Here is a 17,439-nt window from a genome sequence, read left to right on the forward strand (position 1 = left end):
CTCTTCAAGGGTTGGTGGAGCTCTTAATGTCTCTTGGAATCTGCTCAACCACTTTCTTTTGGCTCTTTGAATGAAGCTTGCCTTGCTAGGATTTTCTCTTGAATGCACTGATATTTTTTCAAAAGCTTACTTCCTCTGATGAATACTTCCTCTTAAATACTTCTCCATCCTCCAAATAGTCCTTTCTGACCGTTGGATTGAAGAAACTAGCCGTTTATAGCCGTTGGGAGTCCAAAATGCACTTCTGCACAACTAGCCGTTATGCTTCTGCCCGTGCTTGGGTCGATCCAAACTTTCCTGGGGTCGACTCAAACCACTGTTCATCAGACTTGGGTCAGCTCAAGCTTTTCTTGGGTCGGCCCTCTCAGAAAATCCAGAGACTTGCTTTCTTGACATTTCAATCTGGGGTCGACTCAACTTTTTCAATGGGTCGGCTCAACTTGGGGTCGGCTCCACCTGGGGTCGGCTCAAGAAAACTTGGGGTCGGCCCTCTCAGTAAATTCCAAAAGGCTGTATTTTCAGATGGCTGAAGCTGGAGTCGGCCCGAGCTTTTTCTGGGGTCGACCCAAGCTGGGGTCGGCCCGAGCTTTTCTTGGGTCGACCCAAGATCTGTGTCATTTGTGCCATGTTAGATGTATGCCCTAGAAGCCAATCTGACTGACACATTGTTAATTCTAGGAACATAATTTTGTACTTGACTATTTATTATTGAATAAATAAAAGGCATCTTTTCATTCATATTATTTATGTGTCTATGAATCGTCCAAAAAATTAATAAGATGATGATGCATATTCTCAAGAGTTGAGAATTTGAGCCATGTATCATTGGTGATTAATTTCTAAATGCTCCTGATCAATGGATCATCACGAGGACGGTGATCGATCCGATCAGTGCACAGATCACTTTCCTTCTGGATGGACGAGACTTGAGTCCACAATGTAGGGACACTGAAGTGATAGTGCAGGTGCTTGTTAGAGAACAAGGGTACTGAGCGTGACCAAGACAAGAAGTCACTTGGATGTCTATCCACTCGTCAGTGACTTGCTTGATGTTGCAGTAGTATGACTGGTCCTTTGACCTGCGGTGCTTCAGCTACTCACAGTGAGGTTATTGTAGTTTGACTACACGTATACATGGTCTCTAGTCATATAGGTCCTTGTAGTGTAGATTGGCTGCAGTAAGTTCACTGTAGGAGTAGGGTATGCACTTACATGGAATCTATCGACCTTGATAGAAGAGGAGTGATCCTATGTGATTTGTTAGACTGAGTTCTAAGACCTTGGCCAGGGCAGTAATATAAAGTGGAGAAAGAGTTTTCCACTATCGAACTCGAGTCGAATAAATCTTGACATATGACAGACGAAGGGGTTTGACGAGTTATCCATGACCTCCGTCCTGTAGGGATCCATGATAGTAGGACTGTATCACACGATAACTACACCTAGAGGTTCATCATTCTATTCTACTGGGTAGCCACTACATGCTGCTAGGTGTCACTGGTGGATGGTGGGACTCACAGAGATTATCTCGATGATCGATAAACCCTAATGAGTAGAGTTGGAATCGTTCCAATCCATTGAAAGGAGTTTTCAATGATATTGTGATAGAGATCATAATATATCTCACTACCAGTCAGAGTAGAACCTATGGGGTCACACACACTAGAAGTAATGACCGATCCGATGGTTGAATCGTGATTAGGAATCATAAGTAATCAATTTGATTGATAATAAGTTGAAGAAGGAACAAAGGGAATTGATTAATTGGACTTAAAACAAGAGTCCTGCTTGGAGTAGGATTCATAGAGTCCTAATTAGATTAGGACTAGAAATTCTACTTGGACTGGAATTCCTACTTGGACTGGGAATCCTATTTGGAGTAGGACTAGGAGTCCTACTTGGAGTAGGATTCATAGAGTCCTAATTGGATTAGGACAGGAATCCTACTTGGACTGGGATTCCTACTTGGACTGGGAATCCTATTAGGAGTAGGACTAGGATTCCTATTTGGAGTAGGATTCCTATAATCCTAATTAGATTAGGAGTTTTGAATTAAATTTGGATTCCTACTTGGAGTAGGATTCCTAGAGTCCTAATCGGATTAGGACTTCAAATTCAAATTAGAGTCCTAATTGGATTAGGACTAGAATTAAACAAATCCTAATTGGATTAGGATTTCTTAAGTCCTAATTAATTATTAATCCAATGAATCAAGATGGCTCCTAATTAGATTAGGATTGAAGAGTTCAATTGAGTCATGGTTCATTCAAGTTCTAATTGGATTAGGACTAGCATAGATTGAACCCAATTGATTCATGATTTGGACTAAACCAAATAGGAGCCCTAGATGCTATTTAAGAGGAGGCTTGGGGGCTGACCTAATTCATATGAGAAGCTCTCCCCTTGTGGCCGTACGCCCCCTTTCTCCTCTCCTCTTGGATCAGCCGCAAGCAAGAAGGAAAAAGATCCATGGTGGTCTCCTTCTTCCTTCTCCGTTTGGGATTCAACGCAAGAAAAGGAAAGGCTGCATCTAGCTTTTTGGATCTTCTTCCTTGATCCTTTCATCTTCTTCCTCCTCCCTCTAGCATTCAAGGGTTGATTGAAAGGAAGGTGATCAGCCATCAAAGTAATCTCTGCAAGGGAGCTAGCACCCCGGGGAGATTGGAGCACTTGGATTGGTCCTCTGCTTCGTGTGGATACCCGTAGAGGCCGGGCACTTGAACGGCTTCAAGCGAACCCTCATCCAAAACCACGATCATCAGTTTGCGGTGATCATCTACCCGCACAAGGTGAAGATCTGATCTTCTAATGTTTTTAAAAGTTTTTAATCCTTATCTATCTACGAACGGTTTTTGAACAACGTTCATGCGATGAACGGTTGATCCCGCGCATGCCTCTTCCGCTGCATCTGAATTTTTGAATTTCAGCGGCATGGGCGGGGCTTTCTAACAGTGGTATCAGAGCCTAGGCTTCGTAGATTAAGGTAAAGATTAATTATTAATAGGCTTATTAGATCTGAAAATTGAAGGAATATGCATGCTGAAAATTTTCTGCATGCAGATTTTTTCTAGGGTGCTGATTTTTGCATGCTGATTTTTATGTGATAAGATGATGATTCTAATTGCATTATTAATGAGATTACAAAGTTTGGAATCATGATTAGCATGATCAGCAACCTAGGTCATGAGATAATCAGTTAGTTTTCAGATCTGAAAATTATAATTGCTGCATGTGGTGATGATCATAGGATTCAAACCCTTTTGGTATTAAATGTAAAGACCTGCGATGTGATCTGCAATGTCATGTAATTTTTCAGATGCTTGCATGCATCTTATTTGATGTTTTGAGAGGCCCGCGTGCCTCCTAAAAGAAGATGTAATTTATTATTATTTTTATTTTACATCTGGTTGTATTTCTGTGATGTGATGTACGTCAACGATCAAGTTGAAGACAAGGCATGAGATGAACAGGGGTCTAAGCGGTTGATGGCGATTGGACAAGAGTTGATCAAGGATCGAATCAAGGAGGCTTGGAACCAATTCAAGAGTTAAAGACCAGTTGATCGATTGACGTGCATGTGCTTGTAATACGACCTAACTAGAATCCATGATCATCACCTATTTAAAGTTTAGCTTTAATTATTGCTGCGATTATAACTGCCTGCAATGTGCCGTTTGCATGTGATGTGAATGAGAGTCGGGTAGATAGGTTTACATGTGATGTAGCAAACCCAATTGAGACCTAAATTAAAACCTCCTCAATCAAGTCGAGAGTGAACCAACATGAGCAAGTCATATTAGATTAATTGATCTAATTGGTGTCTAGGAAAGCATGAAAGATGGTTACTTAATTAGGACCTTACTCTCTGAGTAAGGGGAGCCTCCCACCTGCTTACCTGGCCAATTGTTCGATTACCTCTTATGAAAAGCTCAAGGTTGCAAACACTAAGACCTGATTAACCAATATTAAGTCAATAGGTCTTCCACTGTAGTAGGGCTGCTAAAGCCTTTCTGATGTTGATTTGTCTCGGCTGGATACAGTGGTCAAGTTGCATCGGGGGGCTGGACCTCTCTATAGACATGAGATGTTGTAGGGTAAAGATGGGGTTGGGCACCAATAACTGTTAGGTGAGGACCCAATGACGACTTTATTCCTACGGTTATACGGTGGGTCTGACTTAACTAAGAAATGGGACCAATAACTGTTAGGTGAGGTTTTCATGGCTTAGAGACCAAGTTGCACTGCAACATGCTTGAGAAGCATTGTACAAGAGTTGTACATTCATCAATCTATGTGTCACCAATAACTGTTAGGTGAGGTGGCATGTAAATCGGTGGGACCACAGTACCCACTAGAAATCCTAGTCGTGTGAGATTTCCGTTTTCCTACCAGGGAAGTGTGAGGAATTCGAGAAAATAGTGGGAGTTACATTTGTTCTAAAAGACCATAGAACAGATTAGGATCAAGTACAAAAGTCTAACTAGAATCTTTACTCTCTGCAGATCATAATGTCAGCCTCAAACCCTTTTGACTCATATCTTATAGAACAACTATTTGACCAAACCCAATTATAAAGACTGGCTCCGCAAATTTCAAAATAGTTTTGAATTATGAGAAATTAGGGTATGTGCTAGACCATGGAATCCCCGTGTTACCAATCTATCCGATCACTGATCAGCATAAGACGCATGCTAAGTGGACGAACAATGACAATAAAGTTAGGTGCTGCACAACGGCATCCATGTCCAATGAATTACAATGCTAGCATGAGAACATGAGACTGCCAGGGACATATTAAATCACCTGCAAGAGTTGTATGGTGATCAGAGTCACGCAGCTCGGTTTGAAGTGTCCAAGAGGCTCTTCAAAGCCAAGATGCACGATGGGTAGTCTGTCCATGATCATGGTTTGACCATGATAAAGGACTTAGAGAAGCTTGAGAAGCTTGGCATGACCATGCACAAGGAATTGCAAACGAATTTGATCCCGCAATTCCTTCCAGCTTCATATGAATAGTTTATAGTAAACTACCATATGAACAAGGTTGTATGCACTAAAATAGAATTGTTAAATAAATTGGTAACTACCTTAGGGACCTTGAAGAAGTTCAAGGGGCATCGTTTTCGCTGTCAAGTTGGTTTCTACTTTCAAGAGAGAGTCTATTTGGAAGAAGAAGCCTGCGAAGAAGCAGAAGACTAAGAAAACACCAAGTAAGAAAGTTCCAAGAAAAAGGCCAATTGCAAGGAAAAGTGTTTCCATTGCATCATGGACGGCCATTGAAAGAGGAACTGTCCTACATACATGGGAAGCATAAAGAACATGAAGGGTGACAGACCTTCAGAAGGTTTGTCAGATATGCTCAGGATACTTAGGGACTGTTACCTATTGCTAGCAGAAATTTGATTTCTGTATTTTATTTAGCATAGAAAGATTTTTATTTAAAAATAAATTGATTCAACATGGTTTTAAGATTGACAGTCTCTATCACATACATATGGATGTATCTGTGAATATATCTGAGCAAACAGTGAATACCATAGGATCTAATGAGATAAATCTAAAGTATTTATGGCACCTCAGGCTTAGCCATATAGGAGAAGACAGAATAAACAAATTGGAGAAACATGAGCTTTTGGGCTCATTGACTTCCGAGTCATATTTGATTTGTGAATTCTGTCTTCAAGGAAAGATGGCCAAATTATCCTTTGTAGGACACAGGGAGGTCCACTGAAATACTTACCCTAGTTCACACTGATGTGTGTGGCCCATTCGATGTGCAGGCTAGGGGTTGTAATTTTTACTTCATTTTACCGATGATTACTCACGGTATGGATATGTGATGAGAGCACAAAAGTGCGATCTATACATCACTTAAATTAGTATTATTGCTAACAAATAATGATAAAAGTGCTGCATTAATATTATATTTTTGTGGGGTGCAGGTGATTATTATAAATCAAAGCTAAGATGCGCATTGGGTCCAAACATCACCGAGTCCGTGAGCCAGCTCTCCCGAGTTCCAGCCACATCAACCTTCTCAGACCTCGTCCGCGTGTGATCAGCTCCCATCATCCCGCGAGCAAAATCCACCGCGATCTAGCCTCTCCCAGACATCCCGCGTCCGTGATCTCAGCCACGCATCCCAGCTCCAAACCTCCTTCCGTTCGCGATCGGATCTTTGCCGCGTCTGCAAGCCAGCCGTCCACGGTTCATCCTCCTCACAAGCGCACACCTCATCCCAGCAAAGATCCAGCTTCCGTCCGCTTCTTCCGCGAGCCATCCACCATGTCCCAGCGCGTGTGATCCGCTCATCCCGTTCATCTCATGAATTCGACTCTGCATCCCAGCCAGGATCCGTGATCAGCTTCCTTCACGCGTCCGGAGATCCCGCGGCCAGCCGGGATGTATGCTTCGAACGACCACCCAACCTCCCTTACCGAAGATCCCGGCTTCTGTGAAGCTTCCCTGCAGCCACGTTCACGGCCAGCCAGCATCCGAATCCCAGCAACCATGACCCCGCGATCATGACCCCGCGATCCACGCCCCAGATTCATCGGGTCAGCTCATCACCACCGCATGTGAAGAAGGGATCGAAGGCCAGCTTGACACCTCTCTCGGTTGGGGGGGGGGGAGTTGTTATATATATCCCCCATTCGGTGAACCAGGAGCCGGAGTCCCCATTCAAAGAAGAAACAGAGGAGCCCCTGTTATTCAAAAGAAAAAGAAAGGGAACAGGGGAGCCCCTGTTTCCGAAAAGAATAGAAAAAAAAAAGAGAAAAGAGGGACTAATGTTTGAATTGAGTGGCTAATTTCTTAGGGAGGGAGATGGAGGAACCTTTGATGTATTGCTCTTTGAAGTAAACTCTAAATTTTTGCCTTCAATGAATCATATTTACTGATATGTTTTTGATCCATGCATAGTTATTTCGTAGATAGCTCTTTAATGGATTATGATTATTGATATATGGATTGCTTTAGTATTTGATTCATCGTAGACGTAGAAAGCACGATGAATGCTTAGAAATTGAGTTCATATGTTCATGAAATATATACCATGATTAGATCTATCCTACCATTCATTTTTAATCAAAAACCATAGAGTTTATTTCTTGGATGCAATATCATCAAGGGGGATTCCAGATCCCTACCATCTTTATTTCATTGAACTTTGTTTAGTTGCATATCATCTTTGTTTTTAATTTCTGAAAATCAAAACATCATCTTAATCCACGAATTTATTGAATTAATTAATCTAAAATTATATTAAATAATCTAATATATATTTCGTTCCCTGAGGATTCGACCTCGGACTCCCGAGATTTTACTACTTGTGCGATTCTCCTGCACTTGGGAGAACAATTTTATTTTTGCATCAAGTTTTTGGTGCCGTTGCCGGAGAACGGCTGATTTATTAGTATAATTTTAGATTTAATCAGTATCTTATTATTTAGTCTTTTTCTTTCAAAAAAAAAAAAAATTCTGCTGTTTTTATTTCCTGCACAGTCTGCATCAAACTCTGATATCTGAGTAATCCACCGTCTGATTGCACTCAAATATCTGATACTTTTAGGACCATTAAATTAATATAAACTTTGCTGCTGTCTGCTTTGAATTTTCTGTGTTTAATTTTTTTGTTTAGAATCAGAATTTTATTATCATCATATCTCATTAACCCTTGTTGCTACTTGAAAATTGATAAGAACTTTAAGAAAAGATCAAGGGTAATCATTAAAAAAAAATAAAAATAAATAAAAAAAACAAAAAAAACAAACAAATAAATAAACTCTGAAATTTTGTATGCTAGGTTGGAATAGGGACAACACTGGACGTCTGAGTCGACAACCTTTTGACAATTCCTTAGGACACATCCTTGAAATTCCTTCGCAGTATCTCACACCTTGTGAGATGGCAAATTTTCCTGATGATGTAGGAAGTCACCATGGTGATGAAGGTAGACCCCCAGTTATGACACTTCGACAATACTTACATCCCACTAGGACTAGTCAACCTTCATGCATGATTATTCCTGAAAATGTAGGACACTTTGAAATCAAACCAGGAGTAATTCAATTGCTGCCCAAGTATCATGGAATAGAATCTGAGAACCCTTATCTTCACCTTAAGGATTTTGAGGAAATTAGCATCACATTTAGAGTGCCAAATGTATCGGAAGATGTCCTTAAATTGACCTTGTTTCCTTTTTCCTTAAAGGATAAAGCCAAAACATGGCTTAACTCCTTGAGACCTAGATCGCTAGGAACATGGCAGGATATGCAAAGAGAATTCTTGAAAAAATTCTTTCCCGCACAAAGGACTAATTTTTTGAAAAGGCACATTAGTAATTTCCAGCAAAAAGACCATGAAACATTTTATGAATGCTGGGAGAGATTTAAAGATTTGCTTCTCTCTTGTCCTCATCATGGGTTTGAAACATGGAGAACCATTAGTTTCTTTTACGAAGGGTTGTCTCCACAGTTGAAACAATTTATAGAGACTATGTGCAATGGTCTATTTCTGGAAAAGCAACCCGATGAGGCATGGGACTATTTAGACTCTCTCGCAGAGACTGCACAATTATGGGATACAGGGGATAGAGTGAATAAACCTTTGCCTAAGACTACTAGCATTCCACACGGGGGCCTTTACAACCTTAATACTCAGGATGATATTCAAGCTAAAATGGCAGCCCTTACTAGGAAGGTAGAGAAAATTGAACTTAGAAGGACTGAACCCGTCAAGACCGTAGAGCATAACAACGAGTGTTGTAGGATTTGCGAGATGCCTGGCCATCTCATCACTGATTGCCCCACAATACCCGCATTCAAGGAAGTCTTGCACGATCAGGCCAATGTTATGAATACCTATCAAAAATCTTTCAATAATCCTTTTTCGGGTACTTACAACCCTGGATGGAAGAACCATCCAAATTTCAGGTGGAGGAATGACCAACCTCAACAAGTATATAACCCAACTCCTCCACCTCCGCACCCTCATTATGCACATGCACCCCCTCAAAAACCCAGTCTCGAAGAAACTTTACAATCTTTCATGCAAGGTCAAGCTAAAATCAATGATGAATTAAGAAATCAACTGACAACGCTGACCACTGCTTTAAGTGCTCAAGAGAAGGGTAAGCTACCAGCTCAACCACAACCTAACCCTCAAGTCTACGGCGGTAGCAATGCATCATCTTCAACTTCGCATAAAGAGCAAGCAAAGAGTATAATAACATTGCGAAGTGGAAAGATTATTGACCGACCAGTCCCAGAACAAACTCAAGCCATACCTGATTCTGACCCTTTAAAGACAAAAGAAAAGGATAACGAAGAAACTGAAGCACCAACATCTACTGAAAAAATTGAATGTCCTTTTCCTGCACCATTTCCACAAAGATTAAAGCCCTTGCAAAAGCTTGAACCAAACTCTGAAATTCTTGAGCTTTTTAAGCAAGTAAAAATCAATGTACCTCTTCTTGATGCAATCAAACAAGTGCCTTCCTATGCAAAATTTTTAAAAGATTTGTGCACTGTCAAGCGTCGTTTAAATGTCAAGAAGAAGGCATTTCTGGCTGAAAATGTGAGTGCAATTTTACAGCATAACATTCTTCCTAAATATAAGGATCCAGGTTGCCCAACTATCTCGTGCATCATTGGCAATTTTAGGATTGAGCGAGCATTGCTAGATTTAGGAGCGAGTGTGAATTTGTTGCCATATACGGTATATGAGCAACTCGGTTTGGGTGAGTTGAAGCCAACAACTGTGACCTTACAATTAGCTGACAGGTCAGTGAAGGTTCCTAGAGGGATTATCGAAGATGTGTTGGTCCAAGTAGACAAGTTCTATTTTCCTGTTGATTTTATCGTACTGGACACACATCCGGCTTCCAATTCACCATCTCAGATTCCGGTCATCTTAGGACGCCCATTCCTTGCAACTTCTAATGCATTGATCAATTGTAGGAATGGTGTCATGAAACTTTCTTTTGAAAATATGACCTTGGAACTGAACGTCTTTAGTATAGGTAAACAACCCAGTGATCATGAAGAAAGTAAAGAAGTTGAATGGGTTGAAACCATTGCGGAAGAATATTTGTTAAAAGAAACATTTACTGAATCGGCCGACAATGGTTTGATAGATTGGTGTTCTGAAGGTACTACTGATGATACGGTCCCACCTATTTTAGATAACTCAGATGTCATGATGGTCAATGGGTGGAGACCGAGAATAGAGGAATTTGAACATTGGCCATCTCGAGGAGCAAAGATAGTACCATCCCATGAACAAGCACCTAAGCTCGAGTTGAAACCTTTACCGAAGGAACTCAAGTATGCCTTTCTTGGATCCGATGACACTTTTCCTATAATCATCTCATCTGATCTTGATCATGCCCAAGAAAGAAAATTACTTGGTGTTCTAAAGAATCATAGAGGAGCTTTAGGGTGGTCTATTGCAGACTTGAAGGGGATTAGCCCTTTAATTTGCACGCACCGGATATATTTGGAGGACAATGCCAAAACCACAAGGCAAATGCAACGCAGGTCGAATCCTACGATGAGAGATGTGGTTAAAGCAGAAGTCCTCAAGTTGCTTGACGTGGGTATTATTTACCCAATTTCCGATAGCAAGTGGGTGAGTCCAACTCAAGTCGTGCCCAAAAAAGCAGGTCTGACAGTAGTCAAAAATGAGCAGGGTGAGTTAGTCCCGACTCGTGTCTCGACGAGTTGGCGCATGTGTGTTGACTACCGCAAATTGAATTTGGTCACTAGGAAAGATCACTTTCCCCTACCCTTCCTAGACCAAGTTTTGGAAAGAGTTGCAGGACATAATTTTTATTGTTTTCTCGATGGCTATTCTGGATACTACCAAATCGAGATTTCACCAGAAGATCAAGAGAAGACTACTTTCACTTGTCCTTTTGGTACATTCGCTTTCCGTCGGATGCCGTTCGGGTTATGTAATGCACCTGCAACATTTCAAAGATGCATGCTCAGTATTTTTGAAGACATGAACGAAAAATTTTTAGAAGTGTTTATGGATGATTTCTCTATTTTTGGTGATTCTTTTGATGATTGTTTATTACATTTACAAGCAGTCTTAGCTCGATGCATGGAAAAGAATCTGATACTAAATTGGGAGAAATGCCACTTCATGGTGCCAAAGGGAATTGTCCTAGGACATATTATTTCATCGAAGGGCATGGAAGTTGATAGAGCTAAGATTGATTTAATCGCCAAGCTACCTGCACCCAAGACAGTTAGAGATGTTAGATCATTTTTGGGTCATGCCGGATTTTATAGGAGGTTCATCAAGGACTTTAGTGTCATAGCCCGACCATTATGTAACCTCCTATCCCTTGATACACCGTTCAATTGGACTGAAACATGTCAAGAGGCATTCGAAAAATTGAAGGCTATGCTTAGCACTGCACCCATCGTGCGACCACCTGATTGGTCGTTACCTTTTGAGATCATGTGCGATGCTAGTGACTATGCGATAGGAGCTGTCCTAGGACAACGCAAGGATAATAAGCCATATGTCATCTACTATGCAAGCAAAACCTTAAATGATGCTCAAATGAATTACACCACCACCGAGAAGGAATTGCTTGCAGTAGTATTTGCATTAGACAAATTTCGTTCTTATATCCTTGGTGCTCCTATTGTTATCTTTACAGATCATGCAGCGCTAAAATATTTATTGGATAAGAAAGATGCCAAACCACGCTTAATACGATGGATACTTTTACTCCAAGAATTTGACATCACTATCAAAGATAAAAAGGGAGTAGAAAATGTAGTTGCTGACCATTTATCACGGCTAGTTTTTAATGATTCGGTGCCACAGTTGCCCATCAAGGACTCGTTCCCTGAAGAGCAATTGTTTGCACTTTCTACTATGCCATGGTTTGCTGATATTGTAAACTTTCTTGTCACGAACCGGATGCCGGAGCATTGGGGATCGAATGATAAGAATAATTTTTTACGTGAAGTAAGAAGTTATTATTATGATGCCCCCTATTTGTTCAAGTATTGCAATGATCAAATCTTTAGAAGATGTATTCCGGATCATGAGATACAAAGTGTACTCTCTTTTTGTCACGCCAATGGTTGCGGAGGACACTTTGCATCTAAGAAAACGGCAGCTAAGGTGTTGCAATGTGGTTTTTATTGGCCTACACTATTTAAAGATGCCCACGAGTTCTGTAGGACATGTGACCCATGTCAACGTGTTGGAAGTCTAACTCGTAGGCAAATGATGCCTCTTCAGCCCATTACTGCTATTGAAATTTTTGACATGTGGGGTATTGATTTCATGGGTCCGTTTCCACCATCTTTTGGCCATGAGTATATTTTAGTTGGTGTTGAGTATGTGTCAAAATGGGTAGAAGCTGTTGCCTGTAGAACTAATGATCACAAACCTGTTTTGAAATTTCTAAAAGAAAATATTTTTTCACGATTTGGAATGCCCAAGGTTATAATTAGTGATGGGGAAAAACATTTCTGTAATAAGCCTTTTGAGATCCTATTGCAAAAGTACGGTATCACTCATAGAATTGCAACTCCTTATCACCTGCAGACTAGTGGCCAAGTAGAGTTAGCCAATCGGGAAATTAAACAAATTTTAGAGAAAACGGTGAATCCATTACGCAAAGACTGGCCTTTAAAACTTTCTGACGCATTGTGGGCTTACCGTACTGCTTATAAAACTATTCTTGGTATGTCCCCGTATCGGCTAGTCTATGGAAAAGCATGTCATCTACCTGTTGAAATAGAGCATAAATCGTATTGGGCCATTAGAAAATTAAATTTTGAATTGTCCGATGCTGGTTTAGCTCGAAAATTACAATTAAGTGAGTTGAATGAAATTCGTCGGGATGCGTATGACAATGCTAGACTTTGTAAAGAACGAATGAAAATTAGGCATGATAAATCAATTCTAAGAAAATCTTTTGAACCTGCACAAAAAGTTCTTTTGTATGACTGGTGTGCTGTCGTAGGCAACCAAAAATAAAACCTATACTTCTAAAAATATATATGTAGTAGTGCGAGTAAGGATCGTTCCCACGGAGAGTATCTAGCCTAGTTTTATGCAACTTGAACAAGGACGGAGGGGGGGTTTGAGTATAATGAAAATAATAAAACAACTAAAGAAGAATTCAGATTTAAGTATTGAAATCAATCAAAAGAACAAATCTTGGTCTAAGTCAACATCTACCATCGGAATTTTACAACTGATCATTGATGCAAAGATATCAATTTGCACTTTGAATGTCCACCGATAGAAATATTTTTCTATCTCTTCTTAGTTGTAGTTAATTAAAAACAAGCGATCTAATTAACCCTAACTACTAAACAACCCAAGACAAGCGCTAAAGGTTTAATCTAGTAGCAGCCTTAAGAATTAGAGAGATCGATGAAACTAAACAACACAAACACAAGCGGTTGCATTTGATTTAGCCGAGTATTCTTCCTAAGATCTGAAAATTTCTAATGCAGCAAATTATTAGATCTTAGTTGCTTCACAGATTAGAGGAATCAAACAATTACGGATTTGATATCTAACCTAGCAGTAGATTGCAACGAATAATAAACTAGTAGGCCTCCTAGTCATTAAACGAAAATAATCATGAAAATATGCACAGAAGGACATTCGACATCAAAGCATGAATTGAACAATGAAAACAAATTCAGATCTCACAGTTTTATTGATTCCGAGGCTTCTGTTTTCTTAGACCAATAAAAGCTTTAGCCACGCAGAGCCATGGATGCAAACTTCCAAGGAGAAAAGAGAAAGAGGAGTCCTCCAAGAGAAAAGAGAAAGAGCCCCCTTTTCAGCCCCCTTTCTTTCACCTTTATCCCTTCCAAAAAAATCTCCTAACAAATATTCAAATCTGACTAATTACGAAAAATAAAATAAAGTCCTAATATAACTGGGAAAGTGGTGTTTCCAGCTAGGATTTTCGTGCATCAAATCTGGAAACTTCTGAAAATTGACCGAGTCAAATCCACGTATTGCAGGCTAAGGACGTGCAGCAACTTCGAGATCAATTTTGACCTTGATAAAGTCAGTATCTATCAAAACTCAAAACATGAAAGTTGTAGATCGTTTTCTTGGCTTTTCACAGCATCTTGAATCATCTCAATCAGAGCTCGGATGAAAAAGTTATGCTTAAATTACGAAGCAATATCGAAACTGTCCAAAATCATCCAATTAGCTTCGTTTTGTACTTAACGCTTCCATTTGCATCCTAAATCAAAATATAAGAATAATGAGTACATTTAGGCACAAAATAAGTACAAAAGACTAAACATTAAGAAAGAAAAATATGACATTTTGCATTCTCATCAAATTTCCCCACACTTAACTTTTGCTCGTCCTCGGGCAAAACTCAAATTCACTTTTCCGAAAACACCAAGGTTGCAATGCCATCAACAAAGAACAACCAAGCTCTTCAAAACTCATAACAACTATTCTTCACTACAAAAGAAAGGGTATCTTCCGACGCTTTTTTTGGTCTCTCCCGACGCTTATAAGCGTCGGTGAATTCCCAGCCCACGCTTCACAAAGCGTGGGTCACACGTCGGGCAGGTGGGCGTGGGTCGGGTTTAACCCGACGCGTCAAAAAAGCGTCGTCGGTCTATCCCGACGCTTTTAAGCGTGGTTTTTTTTACAAGACTCCGACGCTTATAAGCGTCGGCAAGAACGTTGGTCTATCCCGACGCTTTTAAGCGTCGTTGTTTTTTAATAATCCGACGCGTATAAGCGGCGAGAACGTTGGTCTATAGTGTTGTGTTTTTGTAATATTCCGACGCTTAAAAGCGTCGGGATAGACCCATGTTCCCAATATCAATGCCTGTCGACGATACATTTTCGCATGGCTTGTCAGTTGCCCCAGTCACCCACCCGCACCACTATTTTATCATGGTCGCATGCTTCCCTGTCGGACGACGGGCCGCTGAGACATCCGGTTGCATCAAGCATTTGTACTGTTCCCCTTTCTTTGAACCTTTGTTTGAAAGCCTTTCACAAATGAAACTAGAACATAGATTGTTCCCAAGCAATCAAGACAATCGGACAAGCAACAATGTCAAGAATCACAGATAGAATAAGTTTATGCGCTTTTTCACCGGTGACTCAAAACTACGAATACAACATGTTTTACGGGACATCATCAAAATAAAATGCCATATTCAGGGCTTCCATCCAGGATCTTGGTTGCACTTAAATTACAAGGGGGGGCATCCAACGGTTAACTGCTGATCTCGAGCCCAGGGGCGTGCAGCGTCCCCATGAGCAGCAAAGGATTAAGTGATAACGCAAAGAATCTCGACTCTGGCTTCTCTGTAAGTTTGAAATCAGTGATCTGGTGATCTGGGTTCCTCTGGGCCATCCCAACTTAACGCATGTCACTTTTCCTGGCCATGGAAGACAGCCGATAAAACGTGAGACCGAGCAAAAGAATATATATCGATTGTTAAAATGATTGGCAAAATTTATGATAATAAAAAGCGTATAACGTATCTAGACCTGTGCCTGATAAATCAGAGAGTGTCTTAATCTGATTCCATTCCATCTTTACACTGGCAACTTGGTAGACCCTGCACCAATCCATTTGAAAATAAACCTGATCAATCACCAGAAAGAATTGGATAGAAAAGGCTTTTTGGCAAGTGTGCCCCAGACTCCCATGTTGTGGAAGCATCTGATCATCATCCCTTACATGTAACATAATTCTGAGACAAATTATTCTACAAAGGAGTTTTCCTGAGAAGCATATACCTTACATCCGAACCCGCAATTGCAAGATAGTTTCCACTATAGTCGAATTCCACTGCAAATAACAGCATACTTTCTATGCATTAGTAAAAATGCTTAAACTAATTAGCCCGGGAAGAACTAACATATAGACAAGAGTTCCACATACTACTAAGACAGGAATATGAACACCAGAAATTTAGAATACCATTATCATGTAATTTAGAATACCATTATCATGTAATGCCGGCGGTGAGAGTCCCTCCCACACTCCCTCGTAGCTCTCCAACATCCATACAGGAGCACTCTACCAGAAACATAGATTCAGGGAACTTCAGATTGTACCAGCAATACAACTAGAGAAGCAGAGGGAAGATCCAAAGGAGCAAATGGAAGGTCCAAAATAAGAAATCTTATGAAAATGGATGATGAGCTCACCTTCTATGCAGACTATTTGGAGTTGAGCCCTCCTTTGACCAACATGATTCTATTAACAAGTGAACAACAATTAATATAATGATCTCACAACTGGCTTGTATAATAACAAAGACACCATTTTAACTATGTAAACAAATTACGTTTTGGACAACTAGATGAGGTAGCAGCAATATATTGCAATGCTTGATCAGATGCCAACTGCGGCAGAAGATTTCCAAAGGTTCTTCGGACAAAATTTTTATACCGAAAGAAGAATATACATCTGCTTTCAGACATAAAAGCAATAACACATGGCTGATCACACCAATCCCAGCAACATTGGACATATGATGCATGAACATCACATTATTCAATCCTCAAAGATCCAGAATCTCCCCCTTTCTTGGTTATTTTGAGCACATCTAATAGAAGCAAAGCTACCACTTAGCTAACTGGACAGGCATTTCACAGAGATATCCCCTCATCACAGAGATTCATCAGACGGCACCGGTCACTGGGTTTCTGCTTGTCAAGTTTTGACAGGATTAGGGGAACATACATGCAGACAATTTGCTTGCACTGCAAAATTATAAATTAATAATAATAGATCATTTTTTCTGTCATACATCATTATTTCTTTGTCATACATTCTGATGAAGACCATGCCATCAGTGATTGTTTAGAGAGATGAAATACTTACTTGCTCTTCATTCTCATCTGCTTCTTTGCAGTTCTCAATAAGAGTCTCCATTATCTTCATCTGAATTAGAAGTGCAAATAAAACCGATAGTTACCAGAAGAAGAGGATAAAATATATACTATAGTATTTCATCGATCCACAATATGATTACCCTCAGCTTAGGAGCCTTTAATTGAATGAAAATATTTTTGACAGATTTGCGGCATGCTAAACAAGTGTTCTCCTCTGTCTGATGGTAAACAACAGAGATTTAGCTTCACCAGTGTTAAATAATACCACAACAACAATGCAACATCATGGAACTGGGGTTGAACAATGATATAGTATTGTTACCACTAGTTGTTCAGTGTGCAAGCATTTCATTTCATTTCGAATCCTTTATTTTATTTTCGAGAACTAGGATGGGAGGAAAACCTGGCTAATTCTAAGTGTGCAAGCATTTTAATGTTCAGTAATTTGCTAATACAGAATAATCCATATTATAAGCTGAGCTTCTACTTGTAATTTTCTACAATATTCAGCTACCTCACTGCATCACCTGCTGTAAATGAAAATATTATTTTGAA

The 17,439-nt window shown here is 40.1% G+C and overlaps 2 protein-coding genes and 1 pseudogene across 2 annotated transcripts in view; all 3 read right to left on the minus strand.

Moving 5' to 3' along the window:
- Positions 1-8,328: 8,328 nt before the first annotated feature.
- Positions 8,329-8,426, minus strand: LOC120107606 (annotated as a pseudogene).
- Positions 8,427-15,086: 6,660 nt separating this feature from the next.
- Positions 15,087-16,177, minus strand: LOC120103761. Its single transcript, XM_039120937.1, has 4 exons — positions 15,988-16,177; positions 15,781-15,832; positions 15,529-15,599; positions 15,087-15,416 (listed from the first exon to the last, which is right to left on the minus strand). Exons 1-4 carry the CDS (start codon positions 16,046-16,048, stop codon positions 15,223-15,225), a joined length of 378 nt encoding a protein of 125 aa, XP_038976865.1. The 5' UTR covers positions 16,049-16,177; the 3' UTR covers positions 15,087-15,222.
- A 72-nt stretch (positions 16,178-16,249) lies between these two features.
- LOC120107604 overlaps positions 16,250-17,439 on the minus strand; it is a 1,713-nt gene continuing 523 nt past the window's right edge. Inside the window, exons 3-5 of the mRNA XM_039120938.1 lie at positions 17,025-17,102; positions 16,874-16,933; positions 16,250-16,752 (exon numbers count right to left, since the gene is read on the minus strand). Of these exons, the coding sequence (XP_038976866.1) occupies positions 16,639-16,752; positions 16,874-16,933; positions 17,025-17,102 (252 nt within the window). The 3' untranslated portion in view covers positions 16,250-16,638. The remainder of the gene's footprint in view (positions 16,753-16,873; positions 16,934-17,024; positions 17,103-17,439) is intronic.

This window comes from Phoenix dactylifera, unplaced genomic scaffold, assembly GCF_009389715.1.
Source record: "Phoenix dactylifera cultivar Barhee BC4 unplaced genomic scaffold, palm_55x_up_171113_PBpolish2nd_filt_p 000920F, whole genome shotgun sequence".
In the NCBI taxonomy this organism is placed as follows: domain Eukaryota; kingdom Viridiplantae; phylum Streptophyta; class Magnoliopsida; order Arecales; family Arecaceae; genus Phoenix; species Phoenix dactylifera.